Below are 22,229 nucleotides of genomic sequence, written 5' to 3'. Positions count from 1 at the left end.
CAGAGTTCAGAGCGAAGCTCCTTTTTTCATTCTCATCATAAACTGTGAGTGAATGCCTTGGAACAGGGTGGACTTACATTGGCAAACTTGTGTCCGAAGCTGATCCACTCCTTCTCCAGCAGTACCTGGAATCAATCGATCACAAATCACATGTACTTTATAAAAGCTCTTGGTACATTAGCCGTTGTCACAAAGTGGTTTACCTGGAATCCTCTCAGGGTGCGGTAGTGGCTGTCCAGCATCAGCATGGCCAGAGAGGTGAGCTGGGCCGTCCGGTCCCACCCATCACTACAGTGGACCACCACAGAGTTACCTCCCGATATCTTGTCGGCTACTTGGATGGCTCCAGATATGACCAGCTAGAGAGCGACAGAGAGAGATTCACTACAGAGGACCAGCACACGGTTACCCCTCCACTGATCTGCTAGCTGGCCAGCTCCAGAGAGGAGAGGGCTGTGGGAAGTGTGTGTACCCCACTACCTTGATGTGTTCTAGCCAGTGTGTAGACTCCAGACTGGACAGCCAGTGTGACTCCTCTACGTTGGGATAGACAATGTCTTTTAGCTTCTTCAGGGACTCTCTCATCACGTGGATGTTGTGTATGTCTAGAAACACCAGCTCAGCGTTCTGATATGCATCGTCACCCTCGTAACCCCCACCCGTGGCCTAGAGAGAGGGGATAGAGGTCAGAGGTTGAAGACTCATCATTCATGGACAAACACAGGACCCGTTTGAAAAAAAAAAAAAAAAAATTATATAATTCTTCCCTCCCTCTCTTGACGCTATCACTGGCCTGCATGTTATAAGAATTTGTTCTTAACCGACTTGCCTAGTTAAATAAAGGTTACATTTTAAAAATATATAATAATAAATGTGGTTGGATAAATTAAAGTGAGGTTTCACTCATGGAAATGCAGTATTTTATTCTATGGTTTTCACCCATTCCAACATGGTCAGAACAGTGATCACTTCAAGGAGGGCAGGATTCAAACAGGGTTCATTGTAAACGCGTCGGGGTTGTGGTCAGCTGTTGGAACACACTGCAGGTCAGGGGAAGCTAGTTAGGTCAGGGGAAGCCTCTCACGGGTAGGAATTTGGGGATTATTATATAGATTGCATTCCATATTAGTAATTTGAGTCCCAACATTCCATTTCACTCTGAGCGGGGTGCGGTGGGCGTTGCGTCACACCCCAACACACACACACACACACAGTGTAGTTGCTGTGTCCTCTTAGCTTCTAAACTCTACCTCCTCAGTTCTTACTTCTGACACCAGCATACAATGTAGGAGGTAACTAGCAAGAGCCTACAGTGAACAACAAAAGAACACACAGTCCATCTCTCTATGGAAGACAAACCAAAAGACCTACATCTACATCAACCCAGAGAAAAAGGGAACGAACGTCACAAATCGCTTAAAAGATTCTCTGGGAAGTACTCTGACAAGGAATCCAGAAACGTACCTAGAAAAGTCCCACGTATCTATGACATCTCTGTCTGGACGATCCATGAGGCCGACACCTACACACCGCCTCCCAGCGGAACCCAACCAACGCACCTCATGAGACACAGACATGACCTTTCGACATTTAACCTTTGACCCCTGACCTTGTTGGCGACGGCATTGACGCTGGGCCGTGCGTCGTAGATGGTGAGCTTGGCGGTGCCGTTAGCCTCCCGGATGAGGTCCAGGTAGCGCTCGTCATCCTTGTTCCTCTTCCCAGACATCCCCACCAGGGGCTGGGAGCAGCGGCAGATAACAGCCTGGTTCTCACGGTGGATCCACGACAGCACCTAGAAGTTGGGGAGGACAGAGAGATGGTTAGGTAGGTTGGGGGCAGAGAGATGGTTAGGTAGGTTGGGGGGGGCAGAGAGATGGTTAGGTAGGTTGGGGGGGGTGGGGGAGTCAAAGAAAGAACAGAGGGATGAAGAGACATGGGAGAGAAAGGAGATATAGGTACAGGGAATGAAAGGGGGGAAAGGACGGCAGGAAGAGGATGAGGAGGGTGGGATGAGGGGGGAAAGGATGGCAGGAAGAGGATGAGGGTGGGATAGGACGGCAGGAAGAGGATGAGGAGGGTGGGATGAGGGGGGAAAGGACGGCAGGAAGAGGGTGAGGAGGGTGGGATGAGGGGGGGAAAGGACGGCAGGAAGAGGGTGAGGAGGGTGGGATGAGGGGGGGAAAGGACGGCAGGAAGAGGGTGAGGAGGGTAGGATGAGGGGGGAAAGGACGGCAGGAAGAGGGTGAGGAGGGTGGGATGAGGGGGGAAAGGACAGCAGGAAGAGGGTGAGGAGGGTGGGATAGGACGGCAGGAAGAGGGTGAGGAGGGTGGGATGAGGGGGGAAGGACGGCAGGAAGAGGGTGAGGAGGGTGGGATGAGGGGGGAAAGGACGGCAGGAAGAGGGTGAGGAGGGTGGGATGAGGGGGGGAAAGGACGGCAGGAAGAGGGTGAGGAGGGTGGGATAGGACGGCAGGAAGAGGGTGAGGAGGGTGGGATGAGGGGGGGATAGGACGGCAGGAAGAGGATGAGGAGGGTGGGATGAGGGGGGAAAGGACTCACGGGAATGCGTCCTCTGGACCTGAAGGTACACACTTTCCTCAGGTCTTCCTCTGTAGCTTTGAAGGGAACCACCAGTATGGTGGGGTAGGTGTCGCACAGCTCATAGTTGGCATTGATGAACGTGACACGCCACTTGTCATTGGGTAAGCCCTGGTGACGGGCGAGACAAACAGCCAATCAGAGAAGAGATTGCAGGCTGTGACTCAGAGGCATTATTGGTGAGGTACAGTGCTACGTCACTGGTGACGAGGTTGAAGGTATTGGTTAAGACAGAGGATTCTAATATACCACAATGCTTTGCATAAATGAGGAATAATCCTAAACAATGGGACTAGCTATGCTAGTTTAACTGCGCTGGTCCCATGAATCGGTTAACTTGCAAAAGCTTCGTGGTGGAATGATTAGGTTGTCTTCACCTGGGTATCTTCAAGCGACACTATTTAAGCAGACTAAGTGACCGAGTTAAAAGCTGGGATATTGGATCTATCCCAACACAGACAACCTAGAAGACTGGCAAAAACAATGTAATGACACATTTAGTAAGACCTACCTGCCGTCTGAACTCTTCCATGGGTTTGTACACACTCCAGCCATTCTCTTCAAATTTCTCTTGACTCAGGTACGCAAACAGAAGCTACAGAGAGAGAGAGAGAGAGAATGGGATTGACTTTACCAAGGTTTTATTTGTCAAGCAAACATGGGAGAGCTTCGCTAAATCAACTGCTTATTGTGAGTGAATGTTGACTCTTCTCTAGTGATGTGCAAAGACTAGGGCTGTCTCGACAAAACAAAAAATGTTGGTCAACCGAGAGTCGTCTTCCTTTCCACCAATCGATTGGTATAATTTTAAAACAAGTATTTTTCCACATACACACCCTGTTTGAATAAAATCAACTATATGTAGGCTACAGAGCTTGTCTGATGCTTTAAGCACTGCGATTAAAAATTAAGGCACACAAATGACTAAATAGGGAGCCAGAGATCAATATAACCTGTCCAGAAGAAAACCTGTCCCCCCCCCCCCCCCCCCTCCCCCTCCTCCCGCCGGTCTTCACAGATTCTACCTTTTAAGCTGCTGAAGTTGCCTGTAATAGGCAACCTTTTCCATTCGGAGAGCCAAGTTATCCTACCATTTCTACTGATCTGCGTGCCAGTCATGGCTTTCGTATGCACATTTTCGTGGAACAGTTTCATTTATAATTAAGTCTTCATATCTCAAAATCAATGTCATGTGGTTAATCAAGATTCTAAATGAAAATGATACAAATCTAAAAGTAACTTCTATTGTCAACATGTAAAAATAGCCTACATAAAGCCAACAAATAAAAACATTGCAGCCCGCAGGTAGAAAATATCCCGATTAAAAATAAATATCCTATAAATCACATTGGCTACACTTGGCCTGTCTGCAAGGAACTTGAAACATTGTATCAACTATTAACTAGGTCAGCTGGAAGCTTGTTTTAGCAAACTTGCAACATTGTAGAAAATATTCTGGGCCCTCAGTTTTCCACACCAGTGAGCTCTGGACAGAGACACACAGATGTAGGCTATTTGCCCAAAGGATAAGAAGTAATCAGGTAGGCCTATTTTATGATGTTTCCACCTAACCAGAATCTGACATGTTTTTCATGCTTAGTGGTTATCGAAAGGGAGAGAGAGCTGGACAGATTCTTCAAATAGACTAAAATGAAGAACTATTCATTCTCAATGGATGTAAAAACAGACTTTGTTTACTTGCTGTTTGAGGCAAAGAAAACATGACTTTGAGAAGCTCCACAGTGATGGTGAGTTAAGACAATCAGAAATAGTATCAGATCCCCAAATGGGCACATTTATAAACCTACATTTGCATGCAGGCCAGGTAGAATAGTCAAACTTCTAAATGTGTAATCAGGTGCGTGTCCTTATTCAAGATGGTCTTTTTGTTTGGAGTGCTCCTGTCAATGAATAAATTGACAACTGGCAAATGGAATGCAATACACCAAAACATTCTCCCCACAAGTGTAGCCTAAGTTGTGGGCTCTAACAACGTGTCCACTTCAACAATGACAACGGCAAGACTATAATAATAATAATTGAATGCATCAAGAGAAATTCCCGTAACCAAACAAACAAACATTGTAGATTAGAAATGATGGTAAATGTATTAGTGGTGATACTGTTGTACCTTCTCTGCGGCCTCCACACAGGATTAGTCCACTCAGACAGTCTCCTGTGCCATCATTTAAAATGTATTTACTATTGCTCGACTAAAAAAAAAACTATTATTGCCAGCCCTAGCAAAGACAAATAACAGGATACAGCTAACAGATCAACTCTAATAAAGCACTTCTCTTGTACAATCGTAGTTATTATACAGTTGTTAAAAGGCGGTAATGATATCAGGTGACTAAATTAAAGGTGTGTATGTACCAGACCGTGGGATAGGGGGAAGGCATATTTAAACAGGATGTCAAAGATGTCCCTTCTGCTGTGTCCCTCCTGCTTCAACGCAAACCTCAGGTTCCTCATGTCCTGTTGGGAGAGACATGCATTAACAACCGGGAAGACGGACGCACGTTGACACAGGACACACAAAATGCTGTCAGTACAAAATAAATAGTTGTAATCTTTTCCAATGTTCCAACATCTCAATTTCCTACACTCCTGTTTTTATACATAGTGGTTCAGTCCTAGTCTGGTTGTCAGATCTAATTGGACTGAACCACTATGTACGTATATTCATAGGGGTGGTCAGGACCATGACGCAGTATCTGACCTTGCAGGTGATGTCCAGCCCGTATGAGTTCTCCCCCCGACTGGAGGCTCCGCCCATCTTCTCCACCCGGCCAATGGCGCCCAGCGGAACATCCAGAGTCACCGCCGGGTCCTGTGATATCACACAAAATACAGACATGTGATTGGTCATGCTGGGAGTCCAGTGATATCACAACAGAGGTGGAGGTGGAAGATGGGTCTTGCAGTGGTTGAATTGACATATAAAGACATCGGTATCGTGAGGGCACAAACTGATCCAGGCTGTATCACATCAGGCCGTGATTGGGAGTCCCATAAGGCGGCACACAATTGGCCCAGCTTCGTCCGGGTTTGGCCGGGGTAGGTCGTTATTGTAAATAAGAATTTGTTCTTAACTGACTTGTCTAGTTAAATAAAGGCTGAATAAAAAAAAAATATTGTGTAATGTGAAGTATACTGTTGAATACATTTTAGGTAGCTAATATTTCATCTGCAAGATTAAGCCACTTAATTAGCAAAGCATAGGTTTAAATGGAAGACAAGGGCCTAGTGCTTACGTCACTTCAGTTTTTATTTCACCCTCGTCTTACCAGCTACGTTGACTGACAACACGTTCTCATTTTACAGACAACCTGGGGAATAGTTACAGGGGAGAGGAGGGGGATGGATGAGCCAATTGTAAACTGGGGATGATTAGGTGGCAATGATGGTATGAGGGCCAGATTGGTTAATTTAGACAGGACACCAGGGTTAACACCCCTCTTACGATAAGTGCCATGGGACCTTTAGTGACCACACAGAGTCCGTTTAACGTCCTATCTGAAAGACAACCCCCTACACAGGACAATGTCCCGAATCACTGCCCTGGTGCATTGGGTTATTTTTTAAGACCAGAGAAAAGGGTGCCTCCTACTGGCCCTCCAACATCACTTCCAGCAGCATCTGGTCTCCCATCCAGGGACTGACCAGGACCAACCCTGCTTAGCTTCAGAGGCAAGCCAGCAGTGGGATGCAGGGTGGTATGCTGCTGGCTAAGCCACCAGAGAAGATGGTGTGTGTGTGTGTGTGTGTGTGTGTTAAAATTTGTGAGGTCAGCATATTGTTAACGTGTTGTCAGGTGTTGCATTACAGAGAGTGGAGTCTACATCCCAAATGGCTCCCTATTCACTACTTTTGACCAGAGCCCTGTGAGCCCTATGGACCCTGGTCAAAAGTAGCGTACTATCTAGGGACTAGGGAGCCATTTAGGACAGAGACTGGAATAAAGAGCCTTGCTTCTGCTGCTGTATCCCTGTAATAACGTACTCCATCACTGACACACACACAGTCAATAACAGACACACACCTCTCAGCCTGACTGATGGTCTGATAAAGCAAACCTTGGGTCCTGCATTTCTGCTACATCTAAGATTATTTAACTATCCATCCTCTCTTCTCCTCCACAGCTATCCCCCTCCTCTTCTCCTCCACAGCTATCCCCCTCCTCTACTCCTCCACAACTATCCCCCTCCTCTACTCCTCCACAACTATCCCCCTCCTCTTCTCCTCCACAGCTATCCCCCTCCTCTACTCCTCCACAACTATCCCCCTCCTCTACTCCTCCACAGCTATCCCCCTCCTCTTCTCCTCCACAGCTATCCCCCTCCTCTTCTCCTCCACAGCTATCCCCCTCCTCTTCTCCTCCACAACTATCCCCCTCCTCTACTCCTCCACAACTATCCCCCTCCTCTTCTCCTCCACAACTATCCCCCCCTCCTCTTCTCCTCCACAGCTATCCCCCCCTCTTCTCCTCCACAGCTATCCCCCTCCTCTTCTCCACTATCCCCGTCTTCTCCTCCTCTCCACTATCCCCGTCTTCTCCTCCACAACTATCCCCGTCTTCTCCTCCACAACTATCCCCCTCCTCTACTCCTCCACAACTATCCCCCTCCTCTACTCCTCCACAACTATCCCCCTCCTCTTCTCCTCCACAACTATCCCCCTCTTCTCCTCCACAGCTATCCCCCTCCTCTTCTCCTCCACAGCTATCCCCCTCCTCTTCTCCTCCACAGCTATCCCCCTCCTCTTCTCCTCCACAGCTATCCCCCCCCTCTTCTCCTCCACAGCTATCCCCCCCTCCTCTTCTCCTCCACAGCTATCCCCCCCTCCTCTTCTCCTCCACAGCTATCCCCCCCTCCTCTTCTCCTCCACAGCTATCCCCCCTCCTCTTCTCCTCCACAGCTATCCCCCTCCTCTTCTCCTCCACAGCTATCCCCCTCCTCTTCTCCTCCACAGCTATCCCCCTCCTCTTCTCCTCCACAGCTATCCCCCTCCTCTTCTCCTCCACAGCTATCCCCCTCCTCTTCTCCTCCACAGCTATCCCCCTCCTCTTCTCCTCCACAACTATCCCCCTCCTCTTCTCCTCCACAGCTATCCCCCTCCTCTTCTCCGCTATCCCTCTCCTCCTCCACAATTATCCCTCTTCTCCTCCACAACTATCCCCCTCTTCTCCTCCACAACTATCCCCCTCCTCTTCTCCTCCACAACTATCCCCCTCCTCTTCTCCTCCACAGCTATCCCCCTCCTCTTCTCCGCTATCCCTCTCCTCCTCCACAATTATCCCTCTTCTCCTCCACAACTATCCCCCTCTTCTCCTCCACAACTATCCCCCTCTTCTCCTCCACAACTATCCTCCTCTTCTCCTCCACAACTATCCCCCTCCTCTTCTCCACTATCCCTCTTCTCCTCCACAACTATCCCCCTCTTCTCCTCCACAACTATCCTCCTCTTCTCCTCCACAACTATCCCCCTCCTCTTCTCCTCCACAACTATCCCCCTCCTCTTCTCCTCCACAGCTATCCCCCTCCTCTTCTCCGCTATCCCTCTCCTCCTCCACAATTATCCCTCTTCTCCTCCACAACTATCCCCCTCTTCTCCTCCACAACTATCCTCCTCTTCTCCTCCACAGCTATCCCCCTCCTCTTCTCCACTATCCCTCTCCTCCTCCACAATTATCCCTCTTCTCCTCCACAACTATCCCCCTCTTCTCCTCCACAACTATCCCCCTCTTCTCCTCCACAACTATCCCCCACAACTATCCCCCTCTTCTCCCCCACAACTATCCCCGTCTTCTCCTCCACAACTATCCCCGTCTTCTCCTCCACAACTATCCCCGTCTTCTCCTCCACTATCCCTCTCCTCCTCTTCTCCACTATCCCTCTCCTCTTCTCCACTATCCCTCTTCTCCTCCACAACTATCCCCCTCTTCTCCTCCACAACTATCCCCCTCTTCTCCTCCACAACTATCCCCCTCTTCTCCTCCACAACTATCCCCCTCTTCTCCTCCACAACTATCCCCCTCTTCTCCTCCACAACTATCCCCCTCTTCTCCTCCACAACTATCCCCCTCTTCTCCTCCACAACTATCCCCCTCTTCTCCTCCACAACTATCCCCCTCTTCTCCTCCACAACTATCCCCCTCTTCTCCTCCACAACTATCCCTCTCTTCTCCTCCATAACTATCCCTCTCTTCTCCTCCACAACTATCCCCCTCTTCTCCTCCATAACTATCCCTCTCTTCTCCTCCACAACTATCCCCCTCTTCTCCTCCATAACTATCCCTCTCTTCTCCTCCATAACTATCCCTCTCTTCTCCTCCATAACTATCCCCCTCTTCTCCTCCATAACTATCCCCCTCTTCTCCTCCACAACTATCCCCCTCTTCTCCTCCATAACTATCCCTCTCTTCTCCTCCATAACTATCCCTCTCTTCTCCTCCACAACTATCCCCCTCTTCTCCTCCACAACTATCCCCCTCTTCTCCTCCACAACTATCCCCCTCTTCTCCTCCATAACTATCCCTCTCTTCTCCTCCACAACTATCCCCCTCTTCTCCTCCACAACTATCCCCCTCTTCTCCTCCACAACTATCCCCCTCTTCTCCTCCATAACTATCCCTCTCTTCTCCTCCATAACTATCCCTCTCTTCTCCTCCATAACTATCCCTCTCTTCTCCTCCACAACTATCCCCCTCTTCTCCTCCACAACTATCCCCCTCTTCTCCTCCACAACTATCCCCCTCTTCTCCTCCATAACTATCCCTCTCTTCTCCTCCACAACTATCCCCCTCTTCTCCTCCATAACTATCCCTCTCTTCTCCTCCATAACTATCCCTCTCTTCTCCTCCATAACTATCCCCCTCTTCTCCTCCACAACTATCCCCCTCTTCTCCTCCATAACTATCCCTCTCTTCTCCTCCATAACTATCCCTGTCTTCTCTCTTTCTCCATCTCACCAACGCCCTCATACCGCTCCAATTGAATTGACTGTTCAAAACACTAGTGGGGCCAGGAGAGAAAGAGACAGATTAAAGAAAGAGATGAGAGAAAGGGATATGGGGGTCCCCTTCGTTTTTGTGTTGGAGATGAACGTCTGTTGTCTGAAGAGTGAATCTACAAGCGGATTAGACCTAGAGCAGGGTTTCCCTAAACTATTTCATAGTTTTCCATAAATGGCTACTGCATTGGACCGGACACAGTTTGTGAGAGTATTCCTTAGGCCTACAGTGTGTGTGAAGATAATGTGTCTTGGGTATAAATGTTAAATGTTGAGTTAAGGGGGGGTTTGTGTGGGCCTTCCGAGTGGCACAGCGGTCTAAGGCTCCCTGGTTAGAGTCCAGGCTGTCGCAGCCGGCCCCGAACGGGAGACCCACAGGGCTGCGCACCATTGTCCCAGCATCGCCAGGGTTAGGGGAGGGTTTGGCCAGCAAGGATGTCCTTGTCCCATCGGGCTCTAACGACTCTTGTGGTGGGCCGGGCACATGCACGCTGACACGGTCACCAGGTGTACGGTGTTTCCTCTGACACATCGGTGTGGCAGGCTTCCGGGTTAAGCGGGAAGCAGTGCGGCTTGGTTGGGTCGTGTTTCAGAGGACGCACGGCTCTCAACCTTCACCTCTCCCGAGTCCGTACGGGAGATGCAGCGATGAGACAAGACTAACTAGCGATTGGATTCCATGAAATGATGGAGATAAAAGGGGAAGTAGTAAGATTCACAAGGCAGGTCTTTCTCCAGAATGCGCTCTCTCCCACCAATTTGTGCACATTCATTGTTTCATAACTTAATTGTGTGAATTGTTTGTCCTTTGATTGTTAGTGTCTATCAATTCCCATATCACCACTAGCACAGGTTAATGTTAATTCACATCATTTCTAATCTACAGTGTTTGTTTGGTTATGGTAATTTATGTTAACGCATTCAATATTTTATTAATATAGTAGATTACGGTTGTCATTGTCGGAGTTCAACCGATGCTACACTTGTGAGAAACAAGGTTTTGTTCATTCCATTTTACCAGTTGTCAATTTATTCATTGTCTTTTGTTTGGAGCGCTCCTGTCGATGTTGAGTAAGGACACACACATGATTCCACATTGAAGTAGGCCTGAAGTAGTCTACCTGGCCTGTACGCAAAGGTATAGATGTGCACATACAGTTGGACTTAAAGCATCAGACAAGCTCAGCACATACAGTTGGGCTTAAAGCATCAGACAAGCTCAGCACATACAGTTGGGCTTAAAGCATCAGACAAGCTCAGCACATACAGTTGATTAGAACACATAGGGTGTGACAGTATTTGGAAAAATACACAGGGGAGGGCGACAGCCATATTGCTTTATTTAAGACTGTAACCATTATACCCACCAACACGTAACACTTGATTAAGCAAGTTGAGGTGGACCGTCTCTCTCCCTCACCTCGCAAGTGGTCCTCAGACATTGCTTCCTTTCTTCCTCTCCTCCATACCCCTCTTCCTCTCCTCCATACCCCTCTTCCTCTCCTCCATACCCCTCTTCCTCTCCTCCATACCCCTCTTCCTTTCTTCCTCTCCTCCATACCCCTCTTCCTCTCCTCCATACCGCTCTTCCTCTCCTCCATACCGCTCTTCCTCTCCTCCATACCCCTCTTCCTTTCTTTTCATCCCCTATTCCAACAACTGCCAACTCCTGTTCAGTACACATATAGTAGGGTGCTATAACAAGCTCAATGCAGATCAGTGATGTGTGGGTGTTGCCCATCTGTCATAGATCTTGGTCTACTTCATTAGGACTCCTTCAATCATACAAGACCACCATATACACTGTAATATAGTGTTTTAATGCCACATCCAGCTAGGGCGAGCCTTTACATCAAACAGGTCTTTGACACCAAGGAGCAAGCATGGCTCTATACTTCTAAAGCAGACATGTCATTTAGACTGACTGGGAATTCTGCTGACTTCAATCTGTCTGCCCCAACCACCGCCACAGATGTCTAGGAGTAGATCACCCCTCTAGAATGTGTGTGCGAGTGTGTGTGTCACTCACTGCGTCTGTACTCTTGAAGTAGAGTCTGTAGTTAGTGATGAAGACTTTGCCTTTCAGAGCTCCACTGAATGGACAGATATAGATGATGTCTTTGTCTGGAGAGAGAGAGAGAGAGAGAGAGCTTCGAGTGAACGAGAGAGAGGGTGAACGAGAGAGAGGGTGAACGAGAGCGAACAAGAGAGAAAGAGAGCGAGAGGGACGGGAAATGACCTACTAGATACACACCCATTTCCACCATCCACTCCCACTGAACAAGCCATGTTGACAATGACCCATATTGTAACCAAACATGAACCACAATACAACACTAACAGCAAGACAAAATCTGCACTAAACCTGTCTGTACTTTCCACAAAACTTCCTATCATTCTCCTACTCTCACCTCTTTTCTTCTTAATTCTCCAAGCTATAGCTACCAGAAATGACTCCACACACACACACAAAGAGAGAGAGAGAGAGAGAGAGGAAGAGAGAGAGAGACAGAGGAAGAGAGACAAAGAGAGAGAGGAAGAGACAGACAGAGAGAGAGAGAGAGACAGAGAGAGAGAGAGAGAGACAGAGAGAGAGAGAGAGAGACAGAGAGAGAGAGAGAGAGACAGAGAGAGAGAGAGAGACAGAGAGAGAGAGAGAGACAGAGAGAGAGAGAGAGACAGAGAGAGAGAGAGAGACAGAGAGAGAGAGAGACAGAGAGAGAGAGAGAGACAGAGAGAGAGAGAGAGACAGAGACAGAGAGACAGAGAGAGAGAGACAGAGAGAGAGAGACAGAGAGAGAGAGAGAGAGAGAGAGACAGAGAGAGAGAGACAGAGAGAGAGAGACAGAGAGAGAGAGACAGAGAGAGAGAGAAAGAGAGCGCGCGAGAGACTACTAACAATTCAAGCCGACTTGGTTGGAGAGGTTCTATATTTAGTCTCTCCTGTGACAAAACCAACATGGTTTCTCTCGTTATATTTACTATCAACATACTAACAGAACACAGATCAGATTCAAATGTTAAAAAAAAAACAGAAGTGAAACCAAGTCATTCTAAGACCTCTCCAACAGAGTTAAAAACAGTTCCCATTAGAAAGGACCTCGAGTCTGGAGGAAGGCTATCAGACCGAACGTATACAAATATTTCTCTGTACCTTACTAATACTAATAGAATAGGAAGCCGAGAACAGTCTCCCAATGTCCAACAGTCTAAGAATAAGTATCCATTGTGGATAGACCATGACCCCCAAGGGTACTAGTGCCCCAAGATGAAAACAACAAAAATCACTGGTTTAGAAGAACACACACCTATGATCCTCTCCTCTCCGGGCAGTAAGCTGCAGTCTGCCAGTGGCTCCATTTTCAGACTCTCTCTGGACGCCTGCAGAGCAACAGGGGGGTATTAATATGACAGAAAGACACAGACAGAGCCAGGTATGACACGACTGTAGACGTGTACACAATTACTGTTATTCCTTTGCACTTTCCTTTGGAAAAAAAAAAGTCAATATTACAAGCACTTGTAATCAAATGTTGAACTGAGCAAATGTTTAGGTCGTGAGTGGAAACTTGAAGCTTGTGAGAATTTTGTGCAACTTCCAGCACAGTTTACAGTGAAAACATTACATTTTTGTAAATGAGAACTTGTTCTCAACTGACCTACCTGGTTAAATAAAAAGGTGAAATAATAAATGATGCCAGAAAACACTTGACAAAATACCATGTATTAGTATTACCATACAGAGAATTAGACACTGTAGGCTACCCCTCTGACTACTGGCTTATTTACATATTCAAGCTTCAAAATACAACACTGCCCCGTTAATTAAGGCATAAGCTTTTTTACCTGACTGGCTTTTTAAAAGACAGCTGGAAATGTAGCCTAAACGTTGTGTGCTCTTGTAGGAAGCAGTAACTTCCCAGACCTAGAACTGGGCTAATAACTCGCCAACATGTACCTGTACACCTGCTGTACATGTACCTGCTCTCTGATCTGAAAAGCACCTTCACTCCCAGGTGATTGAAAGACAGCTCATGGTGGTGCTCTGCCTACAACAAAATCACATACTCAAATCTTGCAAATGTACATTTGTTTTGGTTTGTTGCATTGAAAAAGGGCTGATAAATGTTTTATGTGATCGAATCAACATCATCTAGTTAGCGAGAACTCGGTGACATTCAATGGCTTGTGTCTCTGCGAGGCATTTCTTCTGTGTCCTGCCTAAGAGGGAACATCGCTTGTAATTACACCATGTAATCCACACAACATTAAGGACACCTGCTCTTCCCATGACGTAGCTTTCACCTGGTCAGTCTATGATCACTTATTGATGTCACTTGTTAAATCCACTTCAAAAGCCAAAAGCAGCGTAGATGAAGGGGAGGAGACCGGTTAAAGAAGGATTTTTAAGCTTTGAGACAATTGGAGACACGGATTGTCTATGGGTTAAGTGCATTTGAACGGGATATGGTAGTAGGTGCCAGGCGCACCGGTTTGGGTCAAGAACTGCAAAGCTGCTGGGATTATAGCGCTCAACAGTTTCCCGTGCACATCAAGAATGGTTCACCACCCAAAGGACATCCAGCCAACTTGACACAACTGTGGGAAGCATTGGCGTCATAGCAACATGTTCTTAGTGGTTTTGTACTCAGTGTATTTCTCTGGAGATAATGAGGGGTGTCAGACACCAGTAGAACTGGTCTGTTCACTACAACAGAGATGTAGCCTATATATATTTAGCACCAGTCAAAAGGTTTAGAACAACAACTCATTCAAGTGTTACTTATTTAGACTATTTTCTACATTTTAGAATAATACTGAAGACGTCAAAACTCTGAAATAGCACATATAGTACTACATCATGTAGTAACCAAAAAAAAAAGTATAAATCAAAATGTATTTTTTATTTGAGTTTCTTCAAAAGACACCCTTTGCCTTGACAGCTTTGCAGACTCCTGGCATTCTCTCAAACAGCTTCATGAGGTAGTCACCTGGAATGCATTTCAATTAACAGGTGTGTCTTGTTAAAAGTTCATTTGTGGACTTTTTTCCCCCTTCTTAATGCATTTCAGTCAATCAGTTGTGTTGTGACAAGGTAGGGGTGGTATACTGAAAAGTTCAGTAGCATTAACTGCACTTCAGATTGCAGCCCAAATAAATGCTTCAGAGTTTTAGTAAGACACCAACTGCTCAGAGACTGCTTTAAATCAGGCCTTCATGGTCAAATTGCTCCAACAAACCACTTCTAAAAAGACACCAATAAGAAGATATTTGCTCGGGCCAAGGAATGGGCAATAGGAAATCTTTGGAAATCTGTTCTTTTGTCTGAGGAGTCCACATTTGCGATTTTTGGTTCCAACCGCGGTGTCTTTGTGAGATGCCGAGTAGGTGAACGGATGATCTCAGCATGTTTGGTTCCCACCGTGAAGCATGGAGGTGGTGTGATGGTGCTTTTCTGGTAACACTGATTTATTTAGAATTCAAGGCACACTTAACCAGCATGGCTCCCACATTCTGCAGCGGTACGGCATCCCATCTGGTTTACACTTAGTGGGACTATCATTTGTTTTTCAACAGGACAATGACCCAACACACCCCCATGCTGTGTAAGGGCTATTTGACCAAGAAGGAGAGTGATGGAATGCTGCAACAGATCACCCAAACTCAACCCAATTAAGATGGTTTGGGATGAGTCGGCTGCTTTTCCTTCACTCTGCGGTCCAACAAGTGCTCAGCATTGTGGGAATTCCTTCAAGACTGTTGTAAAAGCATTCCAGATGAAGCTGGTTGAGAGAATGCCAAGAGTGTGCAAAGCCTTGTCTGTGTGTTTGACCAAAACGCTCTCCCCTTCAGCGCAATGGAGTGCACAGGTATTACGGCCACTGTCCTTTCAGCACGACCAGCCTATCACCTTTGATGTGATGCTGTTGTTTTTGCTATTGGCGACAGTGTGATCGTGGCGTTGGACTACCACAGGGTGAGTAAATAGCATGTTTTTTGTTTTTCTGGGCACATTTTATGCTGTGTCACGCGTAGGTTCCATTTGTGTGTGCGGCAGCCCGAAGCACGACCAGGCCCGTTTCATATGTTCATAACGTCCTTAATCATTGCTCCTCCGGCACTTGAACGGTCCAACTACAGAACGTATAACCCTCCCCCAACCCTAAGCATTAGTGGGGGTAACTAACCCTCCCACCCAACCCTAACCATTAGTGGGGGTAACTAACCCTCCCACCCAACCCTAACCATTAGTAGGGGTAACTAACCCTCCCACCCAACCCTAACCATTAGTTAGTAACTACAAACTGACCTTAGCGTCCAGTGGTAATACTGTGCCCATGTGTGTGTGCACATGCAGAACTCCTGCTACCAATCCCTCTGTCAGTCTGACCACACAACACCTCTCTGTTACCCTACTGAGAGAACTAGCTGCCAATCCGGCCACACTGTTTGTGTACGAGAGACATATAATAGTGCAGAGAGACTTGGCCTACCCAGGGCTCAACAAAGCCACACTTGTGTCCATATTACTGTACCTAGCAGTCATTTGTTTTGCATGGAAAACTCTCAACAGTCAACGCTACGAGAGCACTGTTTTTATTGGCTACCACTCTGGGACTTCCTGATTGGAAAGCCAATAAGAATGACTAATCTGAGTGTGAAAGAGGGTCTCTGTACTGAGCGTAACTAACCTAGATGGCCTAGGTGTTCTAACTTCTCCTGAATAGGAGAATCAGGTGAGATAGTTCAGGGCTACTCAACTAATCTAATCTGGGGGTCTCCGAGGAGAGGTTTGAAAACCACTGGCCTAACATTTTCCAACTGACATACATGATGCTAGTGCTCCAGCAGCAGGCATTTGCCTTGATGATGCTGGTTGTCAGGGCAACACAGACAGAGTTCCTACATGGGATCTTTCAGCGGTGCAGGACAGCACTACGGAGGTCAGAGGAAAAAAAAAAAAATAATAATAATAATAAACAGGTGCATAGTTTATTAACAAGTGCATAGTTTATTAAAAAGGTGCACGGTTTATTAATGAATAAGAAGACTAACCTAACTAGTCATTTCATAGGCACCTATCCATACTGGGACTAGATTGGTTAAACACAGCTTGTACCGAGTGTAGTCCATTTAGGTTAGGGGAAGAAGAGTGTGTGTGTGTGTTGTGTTATTAGGCCTTAAGGGACATACACTGAACACAACTCTGAATATGGATTTGTGAGTCAGGCTCTTGACACACACACACTCCCTATATCAGTCCCCCAGCATCAGGTCTGGAGCATGAATTCACGAGCTCTGCTGGTTGGCTACTGTGTATGTGTAGGTATCATCTTTAGTGCCGAGCCTAACCGCTGAGACAGTAGCAGAACACTAAATAATACAGTTGAAGTCAGAAGTTTACATACACTTAGGTTGGAGTCATTAAAACTAGTTTACATACACTTAGGTTGGAGTCATTAAAACTAGTTTACATACACTTAGGTTGGAGTCATTAAAACTCGTTTACATACACTTAGGTTGGAGTCATTAAAACTCGTTTACATACACTTAGGTTGGAGTCATTAAAACTAGTTTACATACACTTAGGTTGGAGTCATTAAAACTAGTTTACATACACTTTTTCTTGTTAACAAACTATAGTTTTGGCAAGTCGGTTAGGACATCTACTTTGTGCACGACACAAATAATTTCCCAACAATTGTTTACAGACAGATTATTTCACTGTATCACAATTCCAAGGGGTCAGAAAGTGTACATACACTAAGTTGACTGTGCATTTAAACAGCTTGGAAAATTCCAGAAAATGATGTCATGGCTTTAGAAGCTTCTGATAGGCTAATTGACATCATTTGAGTCAATTGAAGGTGTACCTGTGGATGTATTTAAAGGCCTACCTTCAAACTCAGTGACTCTTTGCTTGACATCATGGGAAAAATCCAAATAAATCAGCCAAGAAATCCCAGAAAAAAAATTGTAGACCTCCACAAGTCTGGTTCATCCTTGGGAGCAATTTCCAAATGCCTGAAGGCACTACGTTCATCTGTACAAGCAATAGTAGGCAAGTATAAACACCATGGGACCACACAGCTGTCATGCCGCTCAGGAAGGAGACGCATTCTTTGGTGCGAAAAGTGCAAATCAATCCCAGAACAGCAGCAAAGGACCTTGTGAAGATGCTGGGGGGAAACAGGTACAAAAGTATCTATGTACACAGTAAAACGAGTCCTATAAATCGACACAACCTGAAAGGCCGCTTAGCAAGGAAGAAGCCACTGCTCCATAACCGCCATAAAAAAATACAGATTACAGTTTGCAACTGCACATGGGGACAAAGACCGTAGAAATGTCCTCTGGCCTGATGAAACAAAAATAGAACTGTTTGGCCATAATGACCATCGATAAGTTTGGAGGAAAAAGGGGGAGGCTTGCAAGCCGAAAAACATCATCCCAACCATGAAGCACGGGGGTGGCAGCATCATGTTGTGGAGGTGCCTTGCTTGCAGGAGGGACTGGTGCACTTCACAAAATAGATGGCATCATGAGGTAGGAAAATGATGTGTATATATTGAAGCAACATCTCAAGACAACATTCAGGAAGTTAAAGCTTGGTCGCAAATGGGTCTTCCAAATGGACAATGACCCCAAGCATACTTCCAAAGTTGTGGATAACAAAAGTCAAGGTATTGGAGTGGCCATCACAAAGCCCTGACCTAAATCCCATAGAGAATTTGTGGGCAGAACTGAAAAAGCGTGTGCAAGCAAGGAGGCCTACAAACCTGACTCAGTTACACCAGCTCTGTCAGTAGGAATGGGCCAAAATTCCCCCAACTTATTGTGGGAAGCTTGTGGAAGGCTACCCGAAACATTTGACCCAAGTTAAACAATTTAAAGGCAATGCTACCAAATATTAATTGAGTGTATGTAAACTTCTGACCCACTGGGAGTGTGATGAAAGAAATAAAAGCTGAAATGAATAATTGTGTCTACTATTATTCTGACATTTCACATTCTTTAAATAATGTGGTGATCCTAACTGACCTAAGACAGGGGATTTTTACTAGGATTTAATGTCAGGAATTGTGAACATCTGAGTTTAAATGTATTTGGCTAAGGTGTATGTAAACTTCTGACTACAACTGTAAATGCTGCAAACCACAAAAAAAAAAACTGAAAACACAGAGAGACCAGAGAGAGAGTTAGAGGACTATACAGAAATAGAGAACAAAAAATTAGAGAGAAGGGAAAGAGAGCGAGTGAGAACGAGAGAGAAACCGACACTGAACACACTTACATTGTGACTGGAGCTGTTCTCCAGGGGATTATTAGAGGAGCTGTAGACTGGTATTGAAGCAGAGGCCATGACTCTACAGAGGAGTACTTCTTCCACTGACTGACTCTACAGGAGGAGAGGGGGAGGAGAGGTGAGGGAGAAAAGGAGGATAGAGCGAGAGATGGAGAAGGAGAGAGGTGGTAGAGGTGAGAACAAAAGTAGTAGTAAGATTTTAATATTGATGAATGAGGTCATTTGGACCGTTGCCACCCTTGGTTAGTTAGCCCAAAAAGAAGAACCACATTGTCATTCCCTTCTGAAGACACAGAGGTAGGTCTTTCACAGACTAATATCTGCCCTGTCAGTGTCCCACCACTGCCTACAGTGAAAGTACAGTACTTGGCTCATCAGAGAGACAGTGGTTACGACCAACTGCTATAGCTTATTCAAGAAGAGAGAGAGACGTCAACAAAATGTGGCACGCTCTTCCTTTCTCTCCTCTTTCCAACAGCAGCGATGATGATGCAATGAAAAGGGAAGCACCTGTGTCTGAGCCATCACAATGAGATATGGAAAGGGAAAGTGTGTGTATACCAGTGAGTGCCAACAGCAGTGGAAGCTTTAGTGTTTTACAAATGTCTCGTGAATTAGCCTACATTGATTTACTATCACACACACAGCTAACACTCATCTCAAGGAGTTACAGTAAGAAGTAGAGACCACTTCAATTATATTTAGTATCACATGGTTTCATATTGCTGAACGAAGCTAACAGACCATGTCAGAGAAAAGGGGCAATCCGAGATTTTAAAAAACAAAAACAATGGACCCGCCTCTTGTTTTGATAAACAGCGGAGGGGTGGGAAAGGAGAAAGGTAGGCAGAACTACTATCAAATTCACAGAGCTATGAATGCAAGGACAGACGATCCAAATCAAATCTAATACCAACAACACAGTTAAGAAAATATTTACTAAATAAAAGAATTATAATAAAGTAACAAAATAACAATAACGTGGCTATATACAGGGGGGTACTGAGTCAATGTGGAGGCTATATACAGGGGGTATGGAGGCTATATACAGGGGGTACCGGGTCAATGTGGAGGCTATATACAGGGGGGTACTGAGTCAATGTGGAGGCTATATACAGGGGGGTACCGAGTCAATGTGGATGCTATATACAGGGGGGTACCGAGTCAATGTGGAGGCTATATACAGGGGGTATGGAAGCTATATACAGGGGGTACCACTACAGGGCGGGTCAATGTGGAGGCTATATACAGGGGGTACCGGGTCAATGTGGAGGCTATATACAGGGGGTACCGGGTCAATGTGGAGGCTATATACAGGGGGTACTGCGGAAGTACAGGTTAATTGAGGTCATTTGTTGGTAGGGGTAAAGTGACTATGCATAAATAATAAACAGCGTGTAGCAGCAGTGTAAAAAAAAACAAACAGCGTAAATAGTCTGGGTAGCCATTTGATTAGCTGTTCAGCAGTGTTATGGTGTGGGGGTAGAACTGTTAAGGAGACTTGGTGCTCCGGTACCGCTTGCCGTGCAGTAGCAGAGAGAACAGTCTATGACTAGGGTGGTTGGAGTCTTACATTTTTTGTATTTTTTATTTTGTGGTATTCAATTGGTAGTCTCATCGCTGCAACTTTCGTACGGACTCAGGAGAAGGGAAGGTCGAGAGCCGTGCGTCCTCTGAAACACAAGCCAACCAAGCTGCACCGCTTCTTGACACAATGCCCACTCAACCCGGAAGCCAGCAGCACCAACGTGCCGGAGGAAACACCGTACACCTGGCAACCGTGTCAGCATCCACTGCGCCCGGTCCACTACAGGAGTCGCTAGTGCCCAATGGGACCAGGACATCCCTGCCGGCCAAACGCTCCCCTAACCCGGACGACGCTGGGCCAATTGTGCGTCGCCCCAGGGGTCTCCCAGTCCCGGTCGGCTGCGACACAGCCTGGACTCTAACCAGGATATCTAGTGGCACAGTTTAGACCACTGCGCCACTCAGGAGGCCCTGACTGGAGTCTGACCATTTTTGGGGCCTTCCTCTGACACCACCTTGTATATAGGTCCTAGATGGCAGACAGCTTGGTCCCATGGGAACAAAACTATAATTTAAACCACGTTTTGAAACTAGTGTTTGTTTACTATACTATTATTTAGATCAATGGAGTAAAACGAGATTATATTTGGGGTTCTGCTGGGGGCAAGTCAGCTCAGTTGGCTCATGAGGCATTGGTAGGTTATATTTTTCATTGGCTAGGCTTAAGTTACATATCATCGATTCAAAAACTCCGAACATGGACTGCCCCTTTAAATGCTGAAGGTACAAGTCAGGCCATTAATCATTTCACTGGAAAGCGTTGACCTCTATATCTGTTACAGCAACATCGGCTCAGAGAGAAGAAGCACTGCACTGCGTCGAGACGAGGAGCTAGGCATATGGCTATTTATAATGTCTGACACACACACACACACTTGACAGTTACTGTGGTTTGGTAAGTGAAGTGGAGGGTGGGAGGTGGAGGGAAAGGGCACGAGGGGGCTGCCCTGGCTGTCACGATTAGCAAGCCCTGATCATACGTCACTGACAGACTACTCTTATGTATTCAATCCATCAAACAGACACACCTCCCCGGGGAGAGAATAGGGCCAAATCAAAACCATTCTTCTTAATGTTATCATACTGTAGGTCGATGCTGATTACCTAAATGGACGTCCTCTTTCGAATTAATGCAAAATTAAAAACCATTTTGATACATTTATGTGGTAATGAATATCCACACAAATTCTGTAATGACTCTATAAAATGTTTATTTTCAAGCTTTGTGTGAATATTAAAAAAGTCAACATTAGGATAACTTATGGATAAAGGCTAGCCTATATTTTCATGGATAATGCGGTCAGTGAATATGATAGGCCATACATATAAACACCAGTGATACACTGTGCACTACATGACCAAAAGGTGTGTGGACGCCTGCTCCTTGAACATCTCATTCCAAAATCATGGCCATTAATATGGAGTTGGTCCCCCCTTTGCTGCTATAACAGCCTCCACTATTCTGGGAAGGCTTTCCACGGCTAGATGATCGAACATTTCTGCGGGGACTTGCTTCCATTCAGCCACAAGAGCATTAATGAGGTTGGGCACTGATGTTGGGCGATTAGGCCTGGCTCGTAGTCAGCGTTCCAATTAACCCCATTGAACACCTTTGGGAATGAGGTTAGGGCTCTGTGCAGGCCAGTCAAGTTCTTCAACACCGATCTCGACAAAACCATTTCTGTATGGACTTTGCCACAAATAGAACAATGAGATAGAT

General features: G+C 46.2%; 1 protein-coding gene across 6 annotated transcripts in view; it reads right to left on the bottom strand.

Moving 5' to 3' along the window:
• LOC139415898 (myotubularin-like) overlaps positions 1 to 22,229 on the bottom strand; it is a 50,259-nt gene that overhangs the window by 14,511 nt on the left and 13,519 nt on the right. For 2 of the 6 annotated variants that reach the window (XM_071164050.1, XM_071164051.1), the window contains exons 2-12: positions 18,911 to 19,015; positions 12,924 to 12,996; positions 11,645 to 11,739; positions 5,324 to 5,434; positions 4,978 to 5,079; positions 3,113 to 3,196; positions 2,563 to 2,712; positions 1,610 to 1,795; positions 481 to 666; positions 204 to 359; positions 78 to 125 (exon numbers count right to left, since the gene is read on the bottom strand). In XM_071164050.1, the coding sequence (XP_071020151.1) occupies positions 78 to 125; positions 204 to 359; positions 481 to 666; positions 1,610 to 1,795; positions 2,563 to 2,712; positions 3,113 to 3,196; positions 4,978 to 5,079; positions 5,324 to 5,434; positions 11,645 to 11,739; positions 12,924 to 12,996; positions 18,911 to 18,979 (1,260 nt within the window). In that variant the 5' untranslated portion in view covers positions 18,980 to 19,015. Of the gene's footprint in view, positions 1 to 77; positions 126 to 203; positions 360 to 480; positions 667 to 1,250; positions 1,308 to 1,609; positions 1,796 to 2,562; positions 2,713 to 3,112; positions 3,197 to 4,977; positions 5,080 to 5,323; positions 5,435 to 11,644; positions 11,740 to 12,923; positions 12,997 to 18,910; positions 19,016 to 22,229 lie in introns of all 6 variants that reach the window. The other 4 variants (XM_071164049.1, XM_071164053.1, XM_071164052.1 and 1 more) reach the window with 4 other exon arrangements.

Source organism: Oncorhynchus clarkii, chromosome 9 (genome assembly GCF_045791955.1).
Source record: "Oncorhynchus clarkii lewisi isolate Uvic-CL-2024 chromosome 9, UVic_Ocla_1.0, whole genome shotgun sequence".
Lineage (NCBI taxonomy): Eukaryota > Metazoa > Chordata > Actinopteri > Salmoniformes > Salmonidae > Oncorhynchus > Oncorhynchus clarkii.
Note: the sequence above shows the minus strand (reverse complement) of the source record. Positions and strands in the feature narration are given on the sequence as shown.